This window comes from Nuphar pumila, chromosome 13 (genome assembly GCF_984573655.1).
Source record: "Nuphar pumila chromosome 13, dmNupPumi1.hap1.1, whole genome shotgun sequence".
Lineage (NCBI taxonomy): Eukaryota > Viridiplantae > Streptophyta > Magnoliopsida > Nymphaeales > Nymphaeaceae > Nuphar > Nuphar pumila.
Window position 1 is genome coordinate 6,663,508 of NC_143261.1, and position 21,505 is coordinate 6,685,012.

At 38.1% G+C, this 21,505-nt stretch overlaps 1 protein-coding gene across 1 annotated transcript in view; it reads left to right on the plus strand.

Moving 5' to 3' along the window:
• Positions 1-21,136, plus strand: part of LOC149817632 (protein SWEETIE-like) — a 180,327-nt gene extending 159,191 nt beyond the window's left edge. Inside the window, exons 41-48 of the mRNA XM_089985742.1 lie at positions 11,136-11,233; positions 11,524-11,617; positions 11,856-11,991; positions 17,344-17,645; positions 17,717-17,863; positions 17,961-18,125; positions 18,243-18,368; positions 19,643-21,136. Of these exons, the coding sequence (XP_089841868.1) occupies positions 11,136-11,233; positions 11,524-11,617; positions 11,856-11,991; positions 17,344-17,645; positions 17,717-17,863; positions 17,961-18,125; positions 18,243-18,368; positions 19,643-20,221 (1,647 nt within the window). The 3' untranslated portion in view covers positions 20,222-21,136. The remainder of the gene's footprint in view (positions 1-11,135; positions 11,234-11,523; positions 11,618-11,855; positions 11,992-17,343; positions 17,646-17,716; positions 17,864-17,960; positions 18,126-18,242; positions 18,369-19,642) is intronic.
• The last annotated feature ends 369 nt before the right edge of the window (positions 21,137-21,505 follow it).

Here is a 21,505-nt window from a genome sequence, read left to right on the forward strand (position 1 = left end):
CACTCTAACTGTCTTAGGTTAAGACTTTCCCGTGATTTAGTATGGTTTTTTGCCATCAAAGCATGTATGAATTTTGTCACGACCAACTTTTAGCTCCAAACTTCTCTTAGAAACTCATTGTGTGTTGTCCTGATCCTTATATGTTGAACTATATGTTGGGAGCTCACACACATATGTGCATCTTTGGAGATACCAATCCCCTCATACTACGATCTCTACGGGAATCCTGCAATGAAATTTCGAGGACGAAATTCTTTTTAGGGGGAAAGGATGTAATACCCGTAAATTTTATTAGATAAATAAACTTAAAATTTACGTCCTTAGATTATTACAAGGATATTGTATTATTTTAATTGTTTATTTGTATTTGGATCCCGGATATCCTGTTTGGATCTTCAATGTCGGATCCTTATTGTCTGGTTCGATTCTTCAATATTGAACCCCGAACATCTTAATTTAATATAGATGCTAGTCAATGGAACAGATCTCTGATATTGAAAATTTAATAATAAACTTCGGACAAATGGATTAGATCTTTGGGATTGGAACCTCAATATCATGGTCAAATTTGATGTTGGATCCAGGTCTAATTCAGTGGATCCGTGAGTTTAAATCCAATGTTAATGAGATAATTTTTATATTGGGCCTATAACACTTTAGAGGGATCCAAAATAACACAGGCGATGGTTGGTTCCACATTTGGATCCTGGACATTGGAGGGGTAAATAGGGTAGGATCCAATCAAATTTTTATGTGTAGATCCATACTAGCTTTGTCTGGATCCATGTATCTTAATTCAGATCCATATTGTGAAGAAACTTCAGATCCTTAGATCTGGATTTCTTAAAGGGTTTCATGAGTAAGATGGATCTTGGATCCATAGTAAATTGTGGGGATCCATAACAAGGTCATTGAACCTAAATAAAATTTTAATTGGGGTTACATTAAAAAAAAAACACTTTAAAATCTAAGAGTAGATCTGTATCCACGAATGGATCCAGATAGGCCCAAGCGTGAACCCAACGAAAGGTGGGTCACGGGTTCGGTCGAACCAAACCCGCATCCGCTCATGCGTTAACATGAAAGAAAAAAAAAATTTGCCATACCCGATAAAACTGCATTAGGGTTCATTTTTGAACCCTAACGCAACAAGCGAAAGGGGCTGGGGGAAGGGGTAGCACAACCGTCGGGGTGGGGGTAACAGCCCTTCCGTTTTGGGGGCTACCCTTCTACAAATCCCCTCTCCTCTCTCTTCCTCTCAATCTCCTCTCCTCCCTGTTTCTGTCTTCTCGCTCTCTTCTCTCTTCCTCGCGCTCTGTCTCCCTATTTCTCTCTCGGTTCCTCTCCCTCTCAGCAAGAGCTCGGCATGCGGCGACGCCGACAATGCCGGCCGACCATTGTCTCTCGACAGCAGCCTCCGATTGCCGGTTGATGTAGGATTCTGTACCTTGGCTTTCAGGTTATTGAGTGGGCTTGACGGTTTAAAGGTAACAGAGCACTATGAGTGGGTGTTTGGAAAATCTTGCCTAATGGGCAATATGGGTTGGATACCTGATGCAGGTACTTGGGTTGATAAACTTGCACTCAATGTCAATAACACCGGTGAGAAACTTAAATTTAAATTCTGTGGCCTAACTGGTTTAAAGGTACCGTGGCCTGTGTGCTTGACTAGTTTAAAGGTACCAGAACAGTCTGAGTGGGTTTGTGCAATCAATATGAAAAAAAAAAATTGGGATCTGTATGCTTCGGTAAAATGTCTAAGGTTGGGGACCTACTATTATGATAGTAGGAGGTAGTTTGGAGAAATGCCCCTATACCTTGAGTAAATTAAATAAATGAGAAGATCAACTCACTCAGATTTGGGCTTACCTTGGAGATGGTAGGTGGTACAAAACTCCGGAGACATGTGTTCTGTGTTTCAAGCAAAAAATGACTCGTTGGTCCTCAGTCCTCGGAGTTGGGGGACCCGGACTACCAAATGTGTCCTAGGTGGTAGTTCCATATTCTTCTGCAGAAGTTAGGGATGCATCCTGTTTTGGTTTGGCCGGTTCTCTCGGCTATTGGCCGCTCCCTTGGGATTTCAGTTTCAGTTAGAACGTGCGGGTTAATAAAATACCTTTGAAAAATATACCCCCGAATGTTCTCTTCTGTTACGGTTGCCTTGGCTTGTGTGTACCCACGGGATAAGAAAAGATAAACACTAATTAGAACAGTTTAGGTATCATATTGAGTGGACTTAGTATATTGTTAGTCTTACCTATTCTTGTAGAATGTATTTCCTTGAATTTCAGTATGCTTTAGAAATTGTAATTGTGAGATAATTGAATTCATATTATGACTGTTACATGAAGATTATGCATGTTACTGTTGTTGCATAGTCTGCTTTACTTGCTTATGTATATGCATGTTACTGTTATTGCATAGTCTGCTTTACTTGCTTCAGTATAGTCTGAAAATCACACATGACACCCACATCACGTACTTGACACATAATATGCCTTTAAAAAAATCTAGAGTAATTCCTACTTAGACAATTGTAGTCTAATTCCTATAAATTTACTACTTTTCAAGTGAAGAATGAAACATCATGAGTGGTTGCAGGATGAAATTTCGATCGAGATATTGATTTATTGTGTTCTCGGGACAATCTCAGATTAAATTTTAATTTATTATTATTTTTGTTATTTAGTAACTCTGATATCATTAATTATTTAAATAAAATAAAAGTTGTTGCTTGATCACTCCTGTAATGCGCCTGAATGCTTAATCCAATGAAATGGTTGTTTTCGATGTTATAAAAAAAATCCTCTAAAAATTTAGGTTAAAATTTTGGGGCGTTACACTTGCCCTTATAGTTAACCGTGGCGTGTGCAGCGTTTGGGGTTGTCTCCCTATTGCCAACTCAAAGGGACTATGACTAGTTGATTCACACTTCTGTAGGTTATGGGAGAACTGAGCAACATCGAGAAGGTCTCCTCAGCCTTTCTGATTTGAGCCTACAAAGTGACACGAGTTTTCTTCAAAGAGAGCGTTGATTCTCTTCGTTTGGCCATCCGTTTGGGGAAGGAAGCACGTGGAAAAGTGCAACTTCATCCCTAACAATCAAAACTATTCTTGCCACAACTTTTTTGTAAAGCGTGGGTCGTTGTTGCTAACGATGTTTTCTAGAATCTCCTAGTTGGTCACAATGCTTCACGAACAATCCCGCGACTTGCTTGGATATAATTGTGGGCTTCATCAACATGAACATAACATACTTCGAAAACCGATCGACTACCACAAATATCAAAGTGTAGTCTGTAATGAAATGGTGGTCTTCAACAAATGCACAAATAACTCACAAACAAGTGTCTATTGGAGACACTACAAGCATGACCCTTAAAAGGGTATAAAAGGAAGAACACTTGAAAAATAAATAATACTTTATTCATGAACAAAATGCTTAAGAAGCATTGTCATTTACATTGAAGGGGTTCACCCCTATATATACAAAAAAGTGGAAGAGAGAGGAGAGCTCATTTTGAGCTCTCCAAAAGAGACGTTGGATTCCAACGTCTCTTAATATAGTTGTTGGACTACAGTCCAACAACATTTATTATTATAGCTGTATAGTCCAACATCATTTATTATAGCTGTTGGACTATAGTCCAACAGCTATTTGCGCAGTCAAGTTCCAGAACTTGACTGGATCAAATATCTAGTTTCTATTGAACTAGATGCTAAAAAAGAAAATAAAGAAAAATAATAAAAGAAAATATAATAATATTAAATAATATATATATATATATATATATATTACAGTTTACATTTTAACACTCCCCCTCAAACTTACGGTACAATGAGCGAAAGTTTGTCTAAGAGGAAGTGAAATCTAGGAGCAGCGAGAGGCTTTGTGAAGAAGTCTGCTAATTGATATTCTGATGTAACATATGGCAGATCAATGGTTCCATGTAAGTATTCCTCTCTGACATAGTGACAGTCCATCTCAATGTGTTTAGTGCGCTCATGAAATGTTCGGTTGCTTGCAATGTAGATCGCACTTTTGTTGTCACAGCACATCTTTGAAGCTTGCGTTGCTTTAGCTCCCATATCCACTAGCAATCGTCTGAGCCAAACAACCTCCATAGTGGTGGTTGTCATGGCTCTGTATTCAGCTTCGGTGGAGGAAAGAGAGACTTTCTGCTGCTTCTTGCACCTCCACGAAATTAAGGTTTCACCTAGGAACACAAAAAAACCAGTAGTTGAGTGTCTATTATTGGGATCACCTCCCTAGTCAGCATCAGTATATGCAATTAAATTTAATGAAGATGAAGCAGACAAGAAGAGTCCTCGTGAAAGAGAGGATTTTAAGTATCTAATAATACGCAAAATCGCTCCCATGTGCACGGAGGTGGGAGCATGCTGAAACTGACTGACTGTATGAACCACATGAGTTATATCTGGCCTAGTAATGGAAAGATAAGAAAGAGCTCCAACAAGCTGTCTATAAGGAGTAGGATCATCAAGAAGTTCTCCATCATCAATTTTCATTTTAACATTGACAACTTCTGGAGTGTCTACTTTCTTATCATCTGTAATTCCAGACCTGGAAACGATATCAAGAGCAAATTTAGATTGAGATATCAAATACCCCCGAGGGAAATAAGCAACTTCAATGCCTAAAAAATATCTTAATAAACCTAAGTCAGTCATTTCAAAGTGAGTTTTAAGAAGAGATTTGATATTTGCAACTCCCTGTTTGTCGCCTCCGGTGATGATCATATCGTCCATATAGAGAAGAAGAATAATGATGCCTGCATCAGATTTCTTAACAAACAAAGCAGTGTCAGTTAAACAAGGTTAAAAACCAATATCAAGCATAACATGACTAAATCGGTCATACCAGGCTTTTGGAGCCTGTTTAAGACCATAAAGAGCTTTTTCTAGACGAAGAGCTTTACCCTTAGGGATACTAATACCAGGTGGGGCTTCCATGTATACTTCTTCAACGAGATTCCCATTCAGGAAAGCATTTTTGACATCTAATTGAAAGATAGGCCATGTTCTAATGGAGGCCAAGGCTATTAAAGTTCTAACAGTGGTCATACGGGCCACAGGAGCAAATGTTTCTTCATAATCGATGCCATACTCTTGGGCATATCCTTTTGCTACTAAACGGACCTTATATCTTTCAAGGGTCCCATCACTTTTGGTTTTGACTTTGTATACCCACCTACAACCTATAGGTTTCTTACCCGAAGGGATATCTTGTATCGTCCAAGTATTGGCCTTTTCTAGTGCATCCAATTCTATTTTCATGGCTTCTATCCATTCTATATGATTTTTCGCTTGAGAATAGGATGATGGTTCAACATATGATTGTATTAATGTAATGGCGGCCCTATACGTGGGTGAAAAAGATTCATAAGACACAAATTTTTCTGGAGGTTTAGAGATTCTAGACGTTCTTCTAGGTGAGACTTCAGAGTATTTTTGTAATGCACATGGAAGATTTTGCTCTCTACATCTTGAATATTATAGACTAACATCCCTATGGATTTGCTCTTCATTATCATCATTTTCAACAACAATAGGACTTTGATCATTGTCAAGGTCACATCCAACATCACATTCATTGGATTTTGAAGTTGGATCAATTAAAAATGAGTATTCAGTGACATCCTTGGATTTTTCAAATTCAAAGAAGCTTTCTTTTTCCAAAAAAGATACATTTCTTGACACATATAATTTGTCATTTTGAAAATCGAAACACCTATAGCCTTTTTGATTATCAACATATCCTAAAAAGGCACATGGGATTGCACGAGGAGAGAGTTTGTCATTTCTGTTGGTGAAAACAAAACATTTGCATCCAAAGACTCTTAATCTAGAATAATCTGGAGTTAAATTAACAAGCTTTTCTATTGGAGTTGTATTCTTTAATGAGGAAGATGACATCCTATTAATGAGGTAGGTGGCAGTTAGGACCGCTTCAGCCCAAAAACTTTTTGGAACTTGATTTGCAATTAGCAATGTCCTAGTAGTTTCCATAATGTGCCGATGTTTGCGTTCGGCTAGGCCATTCTGTTGTGGAGTGTGTGGACATGATCTTTGATGTGTAATACCATGTAAATTGAGATAGTCTTTGAATTCGTTGGACATAAATTCTCCCCCTGAATCAGTGCAAAAAACAGAAATATCATTTTGAAACTTATTTTTAACCATTTTATGAAATATTTGGAAGTTAGCAAAGACATCAGATTTATGTTTAAGAAAATAAATCCAAGTATGTCTAGAAAAGTCATCAAGAAAAATGACATAATATGTATAACCACCAATGGAAATAACTGGCGCGGGGCCCCAAACATCTGAATATATTAACTCAAGTGGTCGCGAGGAAACAAAAGTTATACTAAGAAATGGTAACCTTTTCATTTTGCCAAGAATGCAGTCTTTACAAGAAAAATTTTCAGAATTACAAAATTTTTCCAAACTTGGAAAATATTGAATTTTAGACATATGAGGATGGCCATGCCTTTTGTGCCATAAATCCAATTCTAATTTCTGAATATTATAACAAAATGCATTCTTGGGTAATTCCAAAAAGTCCATGTAATCAAGTCCTCCTCTATGGCCTTCCCCAATCAGCTTCCCTGACTGGCGATCCTGTACCCAACAACCATGAGAAGAGAAGGAGATATTACATCCATAATCAGATATTTGCGAAACAGATAAGAGATTCAAATTAAGTTTAGGGATATATCTAACTTCTGGGATAAAAAATCTTTTGGATTTTTGAAGATTTTCAAAACATCCTATTCCTTTTACTTCAAGAGATGTGCCATCGGCTGTAAAAAACCTTTGACACACTTGAGTTATTTTTAAGACATTCGGATAAACTATTAACATTTGGGGTCATATGAAAAGAAGCAACAGAATCTAAAAGCCAAGGAAAGTTACCTGGACCGGAGAAAGATGCAACTGCCGCTCCAGTTGAGGCTTCGGTTGAGGAGGATACCCCTTTGAGAAGAGGTTGAAGGATTTCCATCAATTGAGCCATAGACACAGGTGCATCTTGATCTTTTGACTCAGATTCAACACATGCAACTCTTTTTTCTTCTCTTCTTTTTAACTTTGGACATTGAGGCCTATAGTGCCCCGGTTCATGACAATGATGACAAATAATTTTTCTTTTATCAAAGTCGCCGTTTTGCCTTCCAAAATGAGGCGACTTGTAAGTACGAGTATGATTCCCCGGTCTAGATACAGCTAAAACAGAGTCATCATCAACTTTTGGAGTACTTTTTCTAAGTCTATTTTACTCCATAGTGAGCTCTTCTATAGTATCAACAATAGAAGGAATTTTTCCACGATGTAAAAGGGCCGATTTGGTGGATTCAAACTTCGGCCTTAGACCATTCACAAATTGATAGAAATGTTCCATATCGAGTTGCTTTTGGCGAAGCTCGATGTCTTCGGCACAATGCCATTTGGGCTCAAGAAGAGCCAACTCTTCCCAAAGTTCGGACAACTCATTATAATATTCTCGAATATTTTTATCTTTTTGAGTCATTGTCCGAACTTTATCTTGTAAATTGCATACATGTGCAATATCTTTAAGGGAATACATGTTTTTGAGGTATTCCCAAGCCTTATCGGCATGCTCAAACTTAGCTAGACTAGAGCATTTTTTAATGTCTATGCTATTGATGAGCCATGACATAATTTTTGCATGCCCTATCCTCCATTCTTTCCATTTCTTTTCATAAGTGGCTAACGCCTTACTTTTCTCTTCTTTCGTTAGAGGAACCTCTTTATCACCCTCTTTCTTGGTAAGAGATAGTTTAGGTTCCAAATCGGAACCATCCACTATACCCCCATAAACCTTTTCCCCAAATGTGGTGCTTCATAATCGAAGCCTGAGAAACCCCCAAGTATGGGGTAATCCCTATAAGATACTCGGGATCTACACGTATGGGGTCATCCACTACCTCAGCCGACCCCCACAATGGGCCCGATTTGGGGATTTTTCGTGTTAGGGTTAGACCCAAAGCTTTCCCCAAATCAAATGCTACTACCACCTGAAACCCCCTTTTGTCCCTTGAAAATAGGGAATACATCCATCGACAGCCTTTCCTGGATGCTCCCCTCAAACCCCTCACACGAGATCGAACCCATGTTCGATCCCTCACACAAAATCGTTAGAAGCACCGTACCTTTCTCTGATGAAATTTTCGGCGATCGAAGACTAGAGACGCGAGTACAGGGCCGGCTGAAGTCGCCCCTCACTGCTGCCGTGACGGGGATGCTCGTCGTGGCCTTTAATGGCTGCTGGTTGCCGTAGTTTTCCGGCGACCACCTCTTCTCCGGTGCACGCCCAATCGACCGAGAGAGAGAGAGAGAGAGAGAGAGAGAGAGAGAGAGAGAGAGAGAGAGACCCCCTCTCCACTCCCCCTTTATCGGCTCAAACCCCCTCCCCTCTTGCCGAGAGGCGCGGGGTTGGTTACGCTCTGCGTAACCCCCCTGCCCCTTTCTTTTTCTGCTTCAGATTTATCGGGCAACCCTTATCGGGTTGCCCCTTTTTTTTTCTCTTATGCTTGTTACATAGGGTGTGGCCCGGGTCCGGACCCGAGACCCGGTAACCCTGAGTGGGGTTCGTGTTTTACCCTTTTATATGGATGGATCCAACTGTGGATCCTCGTATTAAGTTTATATATATATATATGTTTATTTGCTTTAAATATTTATTATTTATATTTTTATTATTAGTTTTATTATAAATGTGGATATAAAGACCACTTTATGGGTCCTAGATCCGAAATGTGGATCTAAGGCCCAAATTGCATATTTCGTAATATTTTGTAATATAAACAAAATTTATTAGCGAAAATTTTTGGTTTTTACAAAAACAAAGGAATCTAAGTAACTAACTATGAAAGAAATTAAACTATCTAATTAACTACAAAAAGAGTTAAAGAAATGTAACTAACTAACTAACTAAGAAACTAAAAATAATCTAACTAACTACTTACATAAAGCAACACGAAAATCTAATCTAACGACAATGAAGGATTAAACTAATGAAACTAAAAAAAAAATTAAATTAGACTAAATACAATAAACACACACTTGATGCAAATAAATAAATCAATAAAAAGAAACGAGATCAACGTTAATCACGTTGGACTGCATGATTGACGTTGACAGCGTGAAACTCTGAACCTGCTCGTGCGTGATCTGCATGACACACGCAGTCTGCTGGAGTTCCATCGTAAAAATAAAATATTTTAAACAGCACTTATGCTAGTTTCTGCAGACCGTGACTTGCAAATCTGACCGGAGATCAGAAAATTTGAATCTATGCCAAAACACTAAAACTTCCGCTCTAAAATACGCAAATCTGCGTGTATATGACACAATGCACGATCTGCAGTTTACACTGATCTATGTGATTTAAAAGTCACTTAAATCAGTGTTATCAAAATAGTCTGATCGGATCGATTCAATGGTAGATCAAACTAAAAAAAAATTCTTTGATGTGCAGATCTGCAAATCGATGCTGATTGGATCGTTTACAAGCTTGAATACGTGATTTACATATCACACAAGGGTGTGTGATTTGATGTTCACGTCGATCAGAGAAAAGAAATGAACTGCGTGATCTGAAGATCACGCAGATCAATGCTTCTTGCTGCGACCTGATCAATATTGTGTTAACACGCTGGTTCACACATGCTTTAGGCCCCACACATGTCCAAACGGATCTGCGTGAAAACGTTAGTCACGCAGGTCCGTTTGACAGCCATTTAATGACTTCACGCTGTGCGTGTTCTAAAAAAATGATAAACCACTAAAACAGCTAAACCACATGAAAGTAAAGCTCAACTAATTGAATGTTGCAAACATTTAAATTTTGTCCTACGCTAGATGCTAGTAAGATGTAGAAAATAATTTACGCTACATGCTATGCTAAAATAAAAAAATTGTTTTATGCATTTGCTAAACTGAAATAAATCTAAACTAAATGCAAATCAAATAAAGAGATGAGGGAGAAGAAGCAAACCTCACAGCCGCTTTCAATAGAAGGGTTGAGAAAAGAAGTGGTCTTTCCTCGAAGTCACGCGCTTGCTCCGATGATGAGGTAGGGACGCCGGCGATAGACGGGACAAAAGTAAAGATGAAATAAAAAACGGAGAAGAGAAGAAACGGAGGATAAACCGACGGTAGAGATAGAGGAAAGGGAAAGAGAAGAGAGAGGCTGGCGTTTTTCCCAAAGGAAGACACCGGCCCTTTCTTGTTTAATATTATTTATACTAAAATATTAAGTTAAAAAAAAATAATTTCTATAAAACTCTTCCTAATTTTATGAAATTCCTAAAGCTACCTTTTCTAAAAAGTATTTTAAAAAGAAAGCTACTAAAAGAAATCAAATATGCAAAAACACTTAGGTGAGATTAATTTGTGTGATTTTTCTCTTTTTTCAGAAATTGAGTAATGCCCTGGAAAAGTCTATAACCATCGGTGTTTATTCTATTTTCGCACTGAAACATGCACATAAAGGTGTATCTAATATGCATAAAATTATGCATGATCACAGATGCAACACTGTTTGGTAGTAAGGATGAATAGGAGGAAGATGACACAGTTCAAGCAGAACTTGCCGGACCCTGAACATATGAACTCTCATATTAATCAGCAATTAAACCCTGAAATTATCTAAATCCTGAACAAGTTTTACCTGCTAAAGATGGAATTAGAATAATTGAGCCAGCTCCAATGCACATGAGGGAGGGAGAGACGGAAGGAGGGAGGGAGACCTGCCACCCCTCTTCTTTGGTTCTTTTCTATGGCTAACATCTAATGAGAATATGATTACGGGTTTCTACTTTCTATATTTGATAATATTTATTTGAAGAGGGGTATGTATGTTACATGTCTTTTTATAAGAGAATCCAGTTTATGTTTGAAGAGGGTGCACATGAGTGCACACAAACCAGTGCACACCAGAGAGGGACTTGACTACTACTGTCATTATCATGTTTTTAAAATTGGAAGGAGAATTATAGAGTCATCAGGAGCCCTTGATTTTCATACTTGCATCATTACCTGTCAGTGTTATCTGAATCTTATAGATAAGTGTTTTGCTTTTGAAACAGATTGTGCAGTTTTGCCCCATTGAGTATTTTGAGAATGAAGAATTTGCAGCCTTCACAACAGAGCTTTGTGTCAAGTATCTTTATAGAGCTTTTCAAAGGTTTGGAGATCCTGCCTTGGTTCTCATTACTTTTTTTTTATGTCCCATGTGATGTGCAATGCCCTCCTATTACAACACTTGTTTCATTCATGATGAAATACTCACTGGAGAGAGAGAGAGAGAGAGAGAGAGAGAGACCCAATCTAGGCAAGTAAAGACTCGGTCTTAACCGGATTTCTAAACCCAATTCTTGGACCTGATTCATAACATAGTACATACAGTTGCTTTATGTTTTGCTTAACACTTGTTCATAACATTCTTTTGAACCTTTCATGTTTAAAATTGTGCAGTGTTGAGAGATCAGAAATTGACCCCAATTGTGCTAAAACATTTTGCACATCACTAAACGTAGCTGAGACCCTTGCTTGCCGTCTGTGTACTGAGGTTCGTATTCGTTATCCTTTTTTTTTCTTACAATACAATGTTTGTTTTGGGTCATTGGCTTCTTCTTCTTTCTTGGATCATTTTGTTTTATTTTCTAAAAATAGCGCTATTAAATGTCAGTACCTGCCTGGAACCTCTTGTGCTTTCTATTTCCTCTTCTTATTTGCCATCATATATTGGCGCCTTTCTGTTGGACTTTCATTCTTTCTATTATATCTGATAAATCTGATAATTGCAGAAGCAAAGGAAACTGTTGCTAGCTTTGCTATGTGCAAGCCATACTTGTTTCCAAGGTGCTACAAGTTACACAATATTGTCACCAGTAATTGCTTTTACCCGGAAAGTTCTGCCTTTGCTGAAGCAACAATTTGGAGGTACATATTTCTCATAATGATAGGTGATTTCCACATAAATACAATTTTTTGTTTGAATGCCCATCTGTGGAAAGCTTACCATTCTACTCACTGCAGAATTCAATCATTTGTATTTTAATGTCTTCATTGGTTGTCCTGATTTTAAGGGCTTTTTTTTTTTATATTATCATAGTTTTTTTTTTGTGGCACAATGTATATATCCATATTATTTTTTTGAAGTAACAAGTGGATAAGAAGACTTGAAATCTGAGTGCTTGATGAACGTGGCATGACTAGAGTGGATCACTAATATGGTTGTTTGGACTGTTTAACAAGATTTTATTTATATTGAAAACGACAAATAAGTGGAGGATAAGTATCTTAATACATATCATATCTACAAGAACAAATGCAAGATCCAACATTAGGATAACTATTGAGTTATTAAACTCATTTGTCTTACCATGAAACTTTGGGGAGTCGGAGTGACACCTTACATAATCAAATGTATTTGAGAACCATTTCGATTCATGCTAAAAAGTTTGATAATGTAATCTATTTTGCTACTTGGGCAACTGATTGAAAATTTTGGGGAAAAGCTACATATAATTTTCATTGATCAGGAAAAATCTTATGATAGTGCTAAGAAATTTAATTTGGTCAACATTAAATAGATAATACATCCAAAATGATTGCATTGAAACTATTTGAGGTATACAGAATGGGGTTGAAATTATTGTCAAACAATGAATGGTGAGACACATTTATTTCAAGGTTGGGTTACATCATGGATTTGCATTAAGCACATTTGTTTGCACTCATTAGGCGAAATGCATTCATTTATACAAGAATAGATTTTGTGAGTCATATTATTTGCAGATGATCCCGTATTTATATTTAGACTAGAGAAGATGCGATCAGGACATATATATATATAAGAAGGGGGTAGCTGCCTACGGCAGCCTACTGCAGCCTACTGCAAGCGAGTGGGGAGTTTCTGAGTTGTTTTTCCCAAATCTGCCTGTCAGATGCATTCGGCATGGTCGATTTTCTAGGAAACGATACTTGGTTCATGATTTTTGATAAAAATATATTTTTTTAACCCTTAAATATTTATGATATTTATAAAAATTTTACAATGTCGATTTTCAAACATTATAAAACCTACCTGAATGTCAGAATCGAATGATGCAAGAGTCAACAACAACAGCAACTACGCCTTCATCCCAAAACAATTGGGGTCAGCGATATGAACCAAAAAAGAAATTCATTTTGGGTCTTCCACATGAATCCTTTTCCTCCAATCATTTCTATCCAATGCCATGTCCTCGGTGAGGTTCAAAGCATTCATATCCTTTCCTATCATCTCCATCCAAGTCTTCCTAGGCCTACCCCGACCTCTTTTAACTAATATATTTTCCCATTTCACCAACCTTCTAACTGGAGCATCATTAGGCCTTCGCCGAATATGTCCAAACCACCGTAAACGATTCTCTCGCATCTTATTTTCAATGGGTGCAACACCTACCTTCTTACGTATCTCCTCGTTCTGAATCTTATCTTTTATTGTATTTCCACACATCCATCTAAGCATACGCATCTCAGCTACACTCATTTTTTGAATATGATGTCTCTTGGCAGCCCAACATTCCGTACCATATAGTAAAGCGGGTCTAATAGTCGTCCTATAAAACTTTCTCTTCAACTGCAATGGCATTCTACGATCGCACAACACTCCAGTTGCACTTTTCTATTTCATCCACCCAACCTTTATCCTATGATTTACATCTCCATCAATTTCTCCATACTTTTGAATGATGGATCCCAAATATTTGAAATAATCATTCACCGGTATTTCTTGCTCACCAAGCTTCACTACACTCCCATCACTACTTCGTTGCTTACTAAACCGACATTTCATATATTCAGTCTTACTCTTACTCAACTTAAAACCTCTAGCTTCGAATGTCTGTCTCCATAATTCTAACTTAGCATTAACCCCAGCTCTAGACTCATCAAATCAAAACAATATCATCAGCAAACAACATACACCATGGTACATTTTCTTGAATTGATCTCGTAAGCTCATCCATCACTATCGCAAATAGGAAAGGGCTTAAAGCAGATCCTTGATGTAACCCAACCGTTATCGGAAAATTGGTTGTCACCCCTCCACAAGTGCGGACATTGGTTACTACTCCTTCATACATATCTTTAATTATACTAATGTACTTGAGAGAAACACCTTTCTTCATCATTGTCCACCAGAGAACGTCCATAGGTACTCTATCGTATGCCTTCTCTAAATCAATAAAAACCATATGCAAATTTTTGTTCCTCTCTCTATATCTTTCAATAAGTTGTCTAAGAAGATGTATAGCTTCCATAGTTGATCTTCCAGGCATAAAACCAAATTGATTCTCCGATATCATGACAACCTTCCTCAACCTAGACTCAATCACCCTCTCCCAAAGTTTCATAGTATGACTCATGAGTTTTATACCACGATAGTTTGTGCAATCTTGTATATCACCCTTATTCTTATATAAAGGCACCAAAGTACTCTTCCTCCACTCATTAGGCATCTTATTTGTTCGCCAAATCAAGTTAAAAAGATTTGTCAACCATTCTAAACCTTTCTCTCCCAAGCATTTTCAAGCCTCGATAGGTATACCATCTGGGCCAACTGCCCTTCTTGATTTCATTTTCTTCAAAGCCTCTGCAATTTCTTTCTTTTGAATCTTGCGCATAAAGTCACGATTTATCTCATGAAAAGGAATGGAGAAGTCTCCAAGATCTTGAGCATGACTATCATTAAATAGCTTATCAAAATAATCTTTCCATCTCTCCTTAATCTCCTCATCTTTAACTAAAACCCTTTGCGTTTCATCTTTGATACATCTAACCATACCCAAATCCCTCGATTTCCTATCTCTCATCTTTGCAAGCCTATAAATATCCTTCTCGCCTTCTTTGGTATCTAACTTGTCATAAACCTCCTTATATACCTTAGCCCTCGCGTTTCGAACTACTTTTTTAGCTTCCTTCTTTGCTATCATATACTTCTCCAAATTCTCATAATCACGACTCTTACTTAGATTTCTATAACACTCTCGTTTAACCTTAATAGCTAATTTGACATCCTCGTTCCACCATGATGTATCCTTACCTAGTGGTGCACCGCCTTTAGACTCACCCAATACCTCCTTAACCACTTTTCTCATGCCACCCGCTATCTTATTCCACATTGATTCTGAATCCTCCTTGAGACACCAATCAGCTTCCTTAACTACCTACTCTACAAACATTCCTTGTTTAGCTCCATTCAGTGCCCACCACTTAATTCTAGGATCTATCCTATGTCTATCCCTTTTGCGGCATTGTCTAATTCTAAGATCTAAAATTAAGACTCTATGTTGTGTAGCTACACTTTCTCCCGGTATAACCTTACAATCGATGCAACAACCCCTATCTCTCTTTCTAAGTAGGAAAAAATCTATCTGACTCGTATTAACCCCACTTTTAAATGTTACTAGGTGAGACTCCCTCTTCCTAAACCAAGTGTTTGCTAAGAACATATCATAGGACAAACAAAAATCTAAAATCCTTTCTCCACTATCGTTTCTTTCTCCTATACCATAGCCTCCATGGATACTCTCAAATCCATCCCTACTAATGCCTACATGCCCATTAAGGTCACCGCTGATGAAAAGCCTTTCTCCATAAGATATCCCTTGTACTACTCCATCTAAATCTTCCCAAAATTGATGCTTAATGGACTCATCTAAACCTACTTGAGGTGCATAAACACTAATAATATTAATAATATCCGTACCTAATACTAATTTAATAAGTAAAATTCTATCACCCTTCCTACGGACCTCAACTACATTATTTATAAACTGACGACTCATAACAATCCCTACTCCATTCCTATTCCTATTTATTCCTGTATACCAAATCTTATATCCCTAAGGTTCTATCACTTTTGCTTTCTCACCTACCCATTTGGTCTCTTGTAGACATAAAATATCAATCTTTCTCCTACACATAACATCTACTAACTCTACCAACTTACCAGTTAAAGACCCTATGTTCCAAGTGGCTAACCTAATTTTATGGTCTTGGACTAACTTCTTTACCCCCACCCGTCCAACAAAGTGAGGGAACCCTTGCCTATTTGACACCACACCCGGGCGCCGGTGTGACGCGTCGCTTCTGGGCGACGACCTAGCAACCCTTAGGGAGTACAGCGCGTCGCTCAGTAGGGAACGCCCCAACGAAATTCTCATATTGGTTCATTTTCATAGGGTATGACTAAGTTTTAATGATGCAAGAGTCATTTCCTGTAAAATCAAACATGTAAAACACCTGTACGGTCAGATTTGAGAAAAAAACATGCAAAAGAACCCTTTAAAGGCCCTGTAGGCAGCGGTAGGCACGGAACGGTGTAGGCAGCTACACCTCTCTTTCTCTCTCTCTCTCTCTATATATATATATATGTGTGTGTGTGTGTGTGTGTGTGTGTGTGTGTGTGTGTGTATGTGTGTGACCATCCCAGACCCCTTTAAAGACATACTTGCATGTATTAGTTTAAGCATTTTTTATGTTTAGATGTGTTTTTAGTGCCATGAAAAAATCAACGGTGTATATTGCACCCAAAACTTGATTAACTAAAAATCAAGAATTCTTGTTAAATTTGATTTGATCCAAAACCTGGTTTTAGTAAATAAGCAATGATAAACACCTCTACAGGTTTGGATTCAAAAAACTTGCACACAGGTTTTTTAAAGAGGTCTGAGACAGTCTTGGAGATAAATGGTCTGGAAGATACACACCTCTCAGTCTTGCTATATATATTTATATAATATCTATAGGTTAGTATCACAAGTTCAGGTGGTGGTACTTGATGCATGTCATGTTTGGTTCCAGAAGAAGGGCGTAGTTGGGTTGTGTTAAGGGTGGGCAATGGGCTGGCCTGGCTTGGCCTAGTTAAAACGGGTAATTTTTAGTGGTTGATGAATCTGAATCAAAGATGGGTACTCGAAATGATAGCAAAAAGGGAGGTCATGCCATCGCTGCTATGGTTAAAACCTCAAATGTGCACAAATGGTGATGTTATTGTTGGTCAACTGGGTTACACCTAAACTGTTCTGGTCTTTGTCCTAAAAGATGAGTTTTTATTTTAGCCAGTAGTATGAGGAAGTGGGGAAGGGAGAGGGGGGGGGTGTCTTTGGTAATATAAACTAACATTTGAGAAAGTTTGTCAGTTAGTGTTTTATTTCTCATCTTAAAATCAATGATATCCCCAATTCTCGTTAGCCTTTTATTTTGGAAATACTGATTGCTGGTGGGTTCAATTTTGTCTTGCAGATAAAGCTGACAATAATAGTGAAGAAGCTGCAAAAGTCAACACAGTAATCCGTGCTTGGGCAAGTTCCATTGCTCATCTTTGTTTGCATTATACTGAAAGATTCCACATGGTGGGGAACAAGAAGGAATCACCAAAACTATATCCCGAGAAGCTCTCTTTCTGCCTGGAGGAATCTGTGGTGCTTGCCAGACTAATTCATGAAATTCAGTATCTTTATCCAAGTGATGACTTCTTTTATTTTTCCATTTATCAATGCTGCATCAAATGCATACAGAGCTCTATTGCTGACAATGATGTAGAGGTAAAATGTTATTGATTCCTATACATTATCCACGAAGTGCAAAAGTGTCTGAGAGTTTGTTGCATCAACAGGTTCAGGCCATCGGATTGCAAACATTGAAAAACATCATGCAAAAAGAACTTGGTGAAGGCTCACAAACTAAGAACTATTCATTCATTCTGTTTTTCATAGGAGAGTTCTTAGAAGACATCCTGCTTCTAACTCAAAAGCTTTTAAAGGTGTTTATTCACTATGTTGACAAAAGAAAAGTAAATTTCATGTTTTGCCTTATTTTTACTTCAATTTTTTTTCCACATAATCTTCCGCTTCTGGCAGAAACCGGTGTCTCAAAAATCAGTGGCAATAACGTGTGATTGCTTGAAATTATTAGTGCTCCTACATAGTTTATCACGAACGAGTGAATGTCAAAAGGATATTCTGAACTTGACCTTGGAAGCCATAATCATGGTTTCATCCAATCCCACTGATGATCATTCTCTGGTAAGTCAAATTGCGTCTCAATTTGTGTGGTTTGCTGAGAAATTTTTCTCCTTTTCTTTCTCCAACTGTTTTAATGTTTTTGCTAATATTTATTTTTTATTGATTTATTTGATTCAGGAATTTCGTGAGGTCAAAAGTTTTGCAATGAAACTGGTTTCCCATCTTGCACATACTCAATCGTCTGCCATGCAATTTAAAGAAGTTTTGATGGAAATGCCAGTTACTCAAAGGCAGCAGCTGCAGGTAACAAGAAATCTGCTTTTTTGATTTGTCATTGTTGCAACTTATGCTCGGTGTTTCTCAATTGAGAAATGACAGCAGTTGTATGTGAGTTCATAAATATGTGAAATCTTGGGTAGTTTGCAGTTCTCCAAGCTTCTTAAGACTGCCAGGACCAATGTGGTTGAGTTTGAACATATGATTACTTATTTGAACTCTTAATACAAGCTTGGATTTAAATGTGAAGTTACGGGAATGCCCTGTGATTCTGAAATTTTCACAGTTTTTTATAATTCAGGGCACCCGAACATGAGAAAGTTTTCCTTTGATTATGGTTTCCCTTGTGATTTTAAAAACCTTGTAGCTTGTGAAAGTTGGTCACAAGTGTGACCCTGTGACCAGCTTTTACAAGCCCTTGATTTTCAAGTGAGATTCAGAAAAAGCAATGATTTAACATCTTTTTAGCCTTCATAAAATGAATGATTTGACATTTTTTTCCTAGAAAGGGGATGTGCTTTTTTCACACAATGTGTATCACATAATCAACATTTTCAGGGACAACCTTTCACAGCTTGTGAAACCTGTGATCAAAACAAACATGCCCTACATATTGACAATTAGATCTCAACTTGGAGTTGCCACTAAGTTGGGCCAAACTTGAATTGGATCCCAAGTGCCTGTCAGGTCTGAGGAGAAGGCCAGGCCTGGCCTCTGCTTCTCATTCTGCATGATAGCCAAAATAATGTTCAATTATGTGCACATTGATGTTGGGCAATGTAAGCCCTATTGGGAAATGTTACACCAGGCCTAAACCTGGCCTTCGACCTTGTTAATTGTGGGGTAGGTCCTGGCCCAGGTCATTTGGCCCCAGTGCAGCTCAATATCCACCACTTCCAACACAGCCAGATGACCTGTGGTTAAGGAGTTTGAATGCCTTCTTTTTTGTGATATAAGTAAATTTTTGCTTGAACATTTTTTGCATTTTTGTGCACAATGAGAAGGCCAGCAAACTGCTCTATATCAAGTTTATTTGGCATTGGTCACCACGTACCATGAACTTAATGTGCAAGTCCGCTCCAAAGTTCTATATTCAAGTTCTTAACAGATCATGCTTCGTTGGTCCATGAGAACTCGTTGTTTCAGTAAGCATATCCCATCATTGTTTTCCTGTTCATCTCATTACCTGTTTTTTATGCATTATTCACTTAGTCCCAGGTAATTTCCCACATATCAGTAGTGAAAGGAACTACTCTGAGACAATCAACATACTAATCTGATCCGTCTTCTCCATAACCCAGGACATAATCAGGGCATCAGTGATGCAGGACCAAGCTTCTGTCCAGACAAAATCAGTTGCTCCACTTTCAACACTCAGACTACCAGTTCAATCCAAAACGAACTCGCATGAAGATTTCCAAGCAACTTCTTCTACCACAGTTCAAACTGCCAGTGCTGACAATGACATAGAGGAAGAAGATGACTGGGATACATTTCAGTCATTTCCTGCAGCTGCATCACCTGCTCATGAGGAAACCCATGTTCAGCCTACTATTGGTGATTCTTCTGTCTTGGAGAGCAATAATTATTCAGAGAACATCTCTCACAGGATCACTAATCCTCAACCTGCTGTAGAATCAATTACTGTGGATGGTACACATGAAGATGGTGAAGAAATTGGTGATGGCAAGAGTAATAATATCAGAGACCAAGGGAATGACGAGCAGTTGACTTCAGTTGAGGATGATGATTTTCAAGACTTTTCTGATCCCCAACCTTTTGGAATGAAAACAGAGATGGTTGAATCTGAATCATCGAGCAGTGGGGAGAACACTGATGGTAAACCAGCAGCTAATGGTGGTGAAGGAGATAATGTTTGACTTAGTGAGGGTATGAAAGACGCGTTGTCTAGATTGGGTTGAGAATCTGAATGAAATCTTGTATAGTTGGAATGGTAAAAACCATTCATATGATTGATGGGAATCAGTGAGGAGCACAACCTGAAGACAGTGCGGCAGCAAATGGGGGTGTGGTAGATGCCGTTGCCTACTTTGTTAAAAATGGGAGGATGAAGAGTTTCCTTGTTATGGCTGTTTGACAACTCAAGCAGTTTTGAGCTTGTATGGTTTGTAATAGTAATAAAACTGCACGACTGATTGATGGTGAGTGACTAATATGGAGCCAAGGGATCGAGCAGCCGCACAGGAGATTAGTTTTGCATATACAGGCAAAGGAATCTTTTGTTATGATTGTGTTCACAAATCGAATACAGCACTAGTTCTGAATCTTTTACGGTTGAAATTGAAAACGGGATCAGAGTAGTGATCGATAGGAAGGATGAAGAAGGGAAGATGGGCAAGAATGAGACTATGTAGCAGATGTAGACAGAAAAAGAATGTGATGGTTCATGAAATCGGTAAAGGTGCCATGTGGTATGACTGGAGCGATACCGAAACTGTAACATTATATTGTGCAAAGCTGTCGATTAAGTTCTTCCCAGTAATCCATTTCATTATTATTGTTTTTTTGGTTTTAATTTGTGATCCTCTCTAATTAGTCGCATGTCATGTCATTGTAAAGTATTCCTTGAAATGCATGGGTGGTAGATGCATGGTACAAAATTATGCAAGAAAAATATGTATCTGCCCACAAACAAGTTGACCCTGTCTTTCAATACATAATCATACGTTTCCTTCCAACCGTCCTGCAGTCAGTGACAGTTGCAGCCTCAGTCCTGTCAGTATTTGTGAAAGTCAACTAGCAAAGATTGAATAAATGAAGTTTGCGTACTACAAGATCAATTCTTGGAATTCTTGAAGTTATTAGACAAATCGGGTGTGTTGTGGCTTAAGCACAAAGCATGGACCATGTTATTGTTAATACATTTAGAAAGAGCGCTATTGTGATGGAAACATTAGGTTTGTTTCATTACAAACACTGACTTGTAGATGCCACCATGGACATGAACCAGATACCCCTCGGTAGCAGCTTGGTTGTGCAGTGCTAACATCACCAATGTCGAAATTCGTTTCACCAACTTCACTATCGAGACTACAAAATTATCAAATCAGTAACATTAATAACCCCAAAATATATGGCTGAGACAAAAACACATGAATAGAATTACTGAAAAGGTGCCAATAAACTTATTGACTGCACATTAT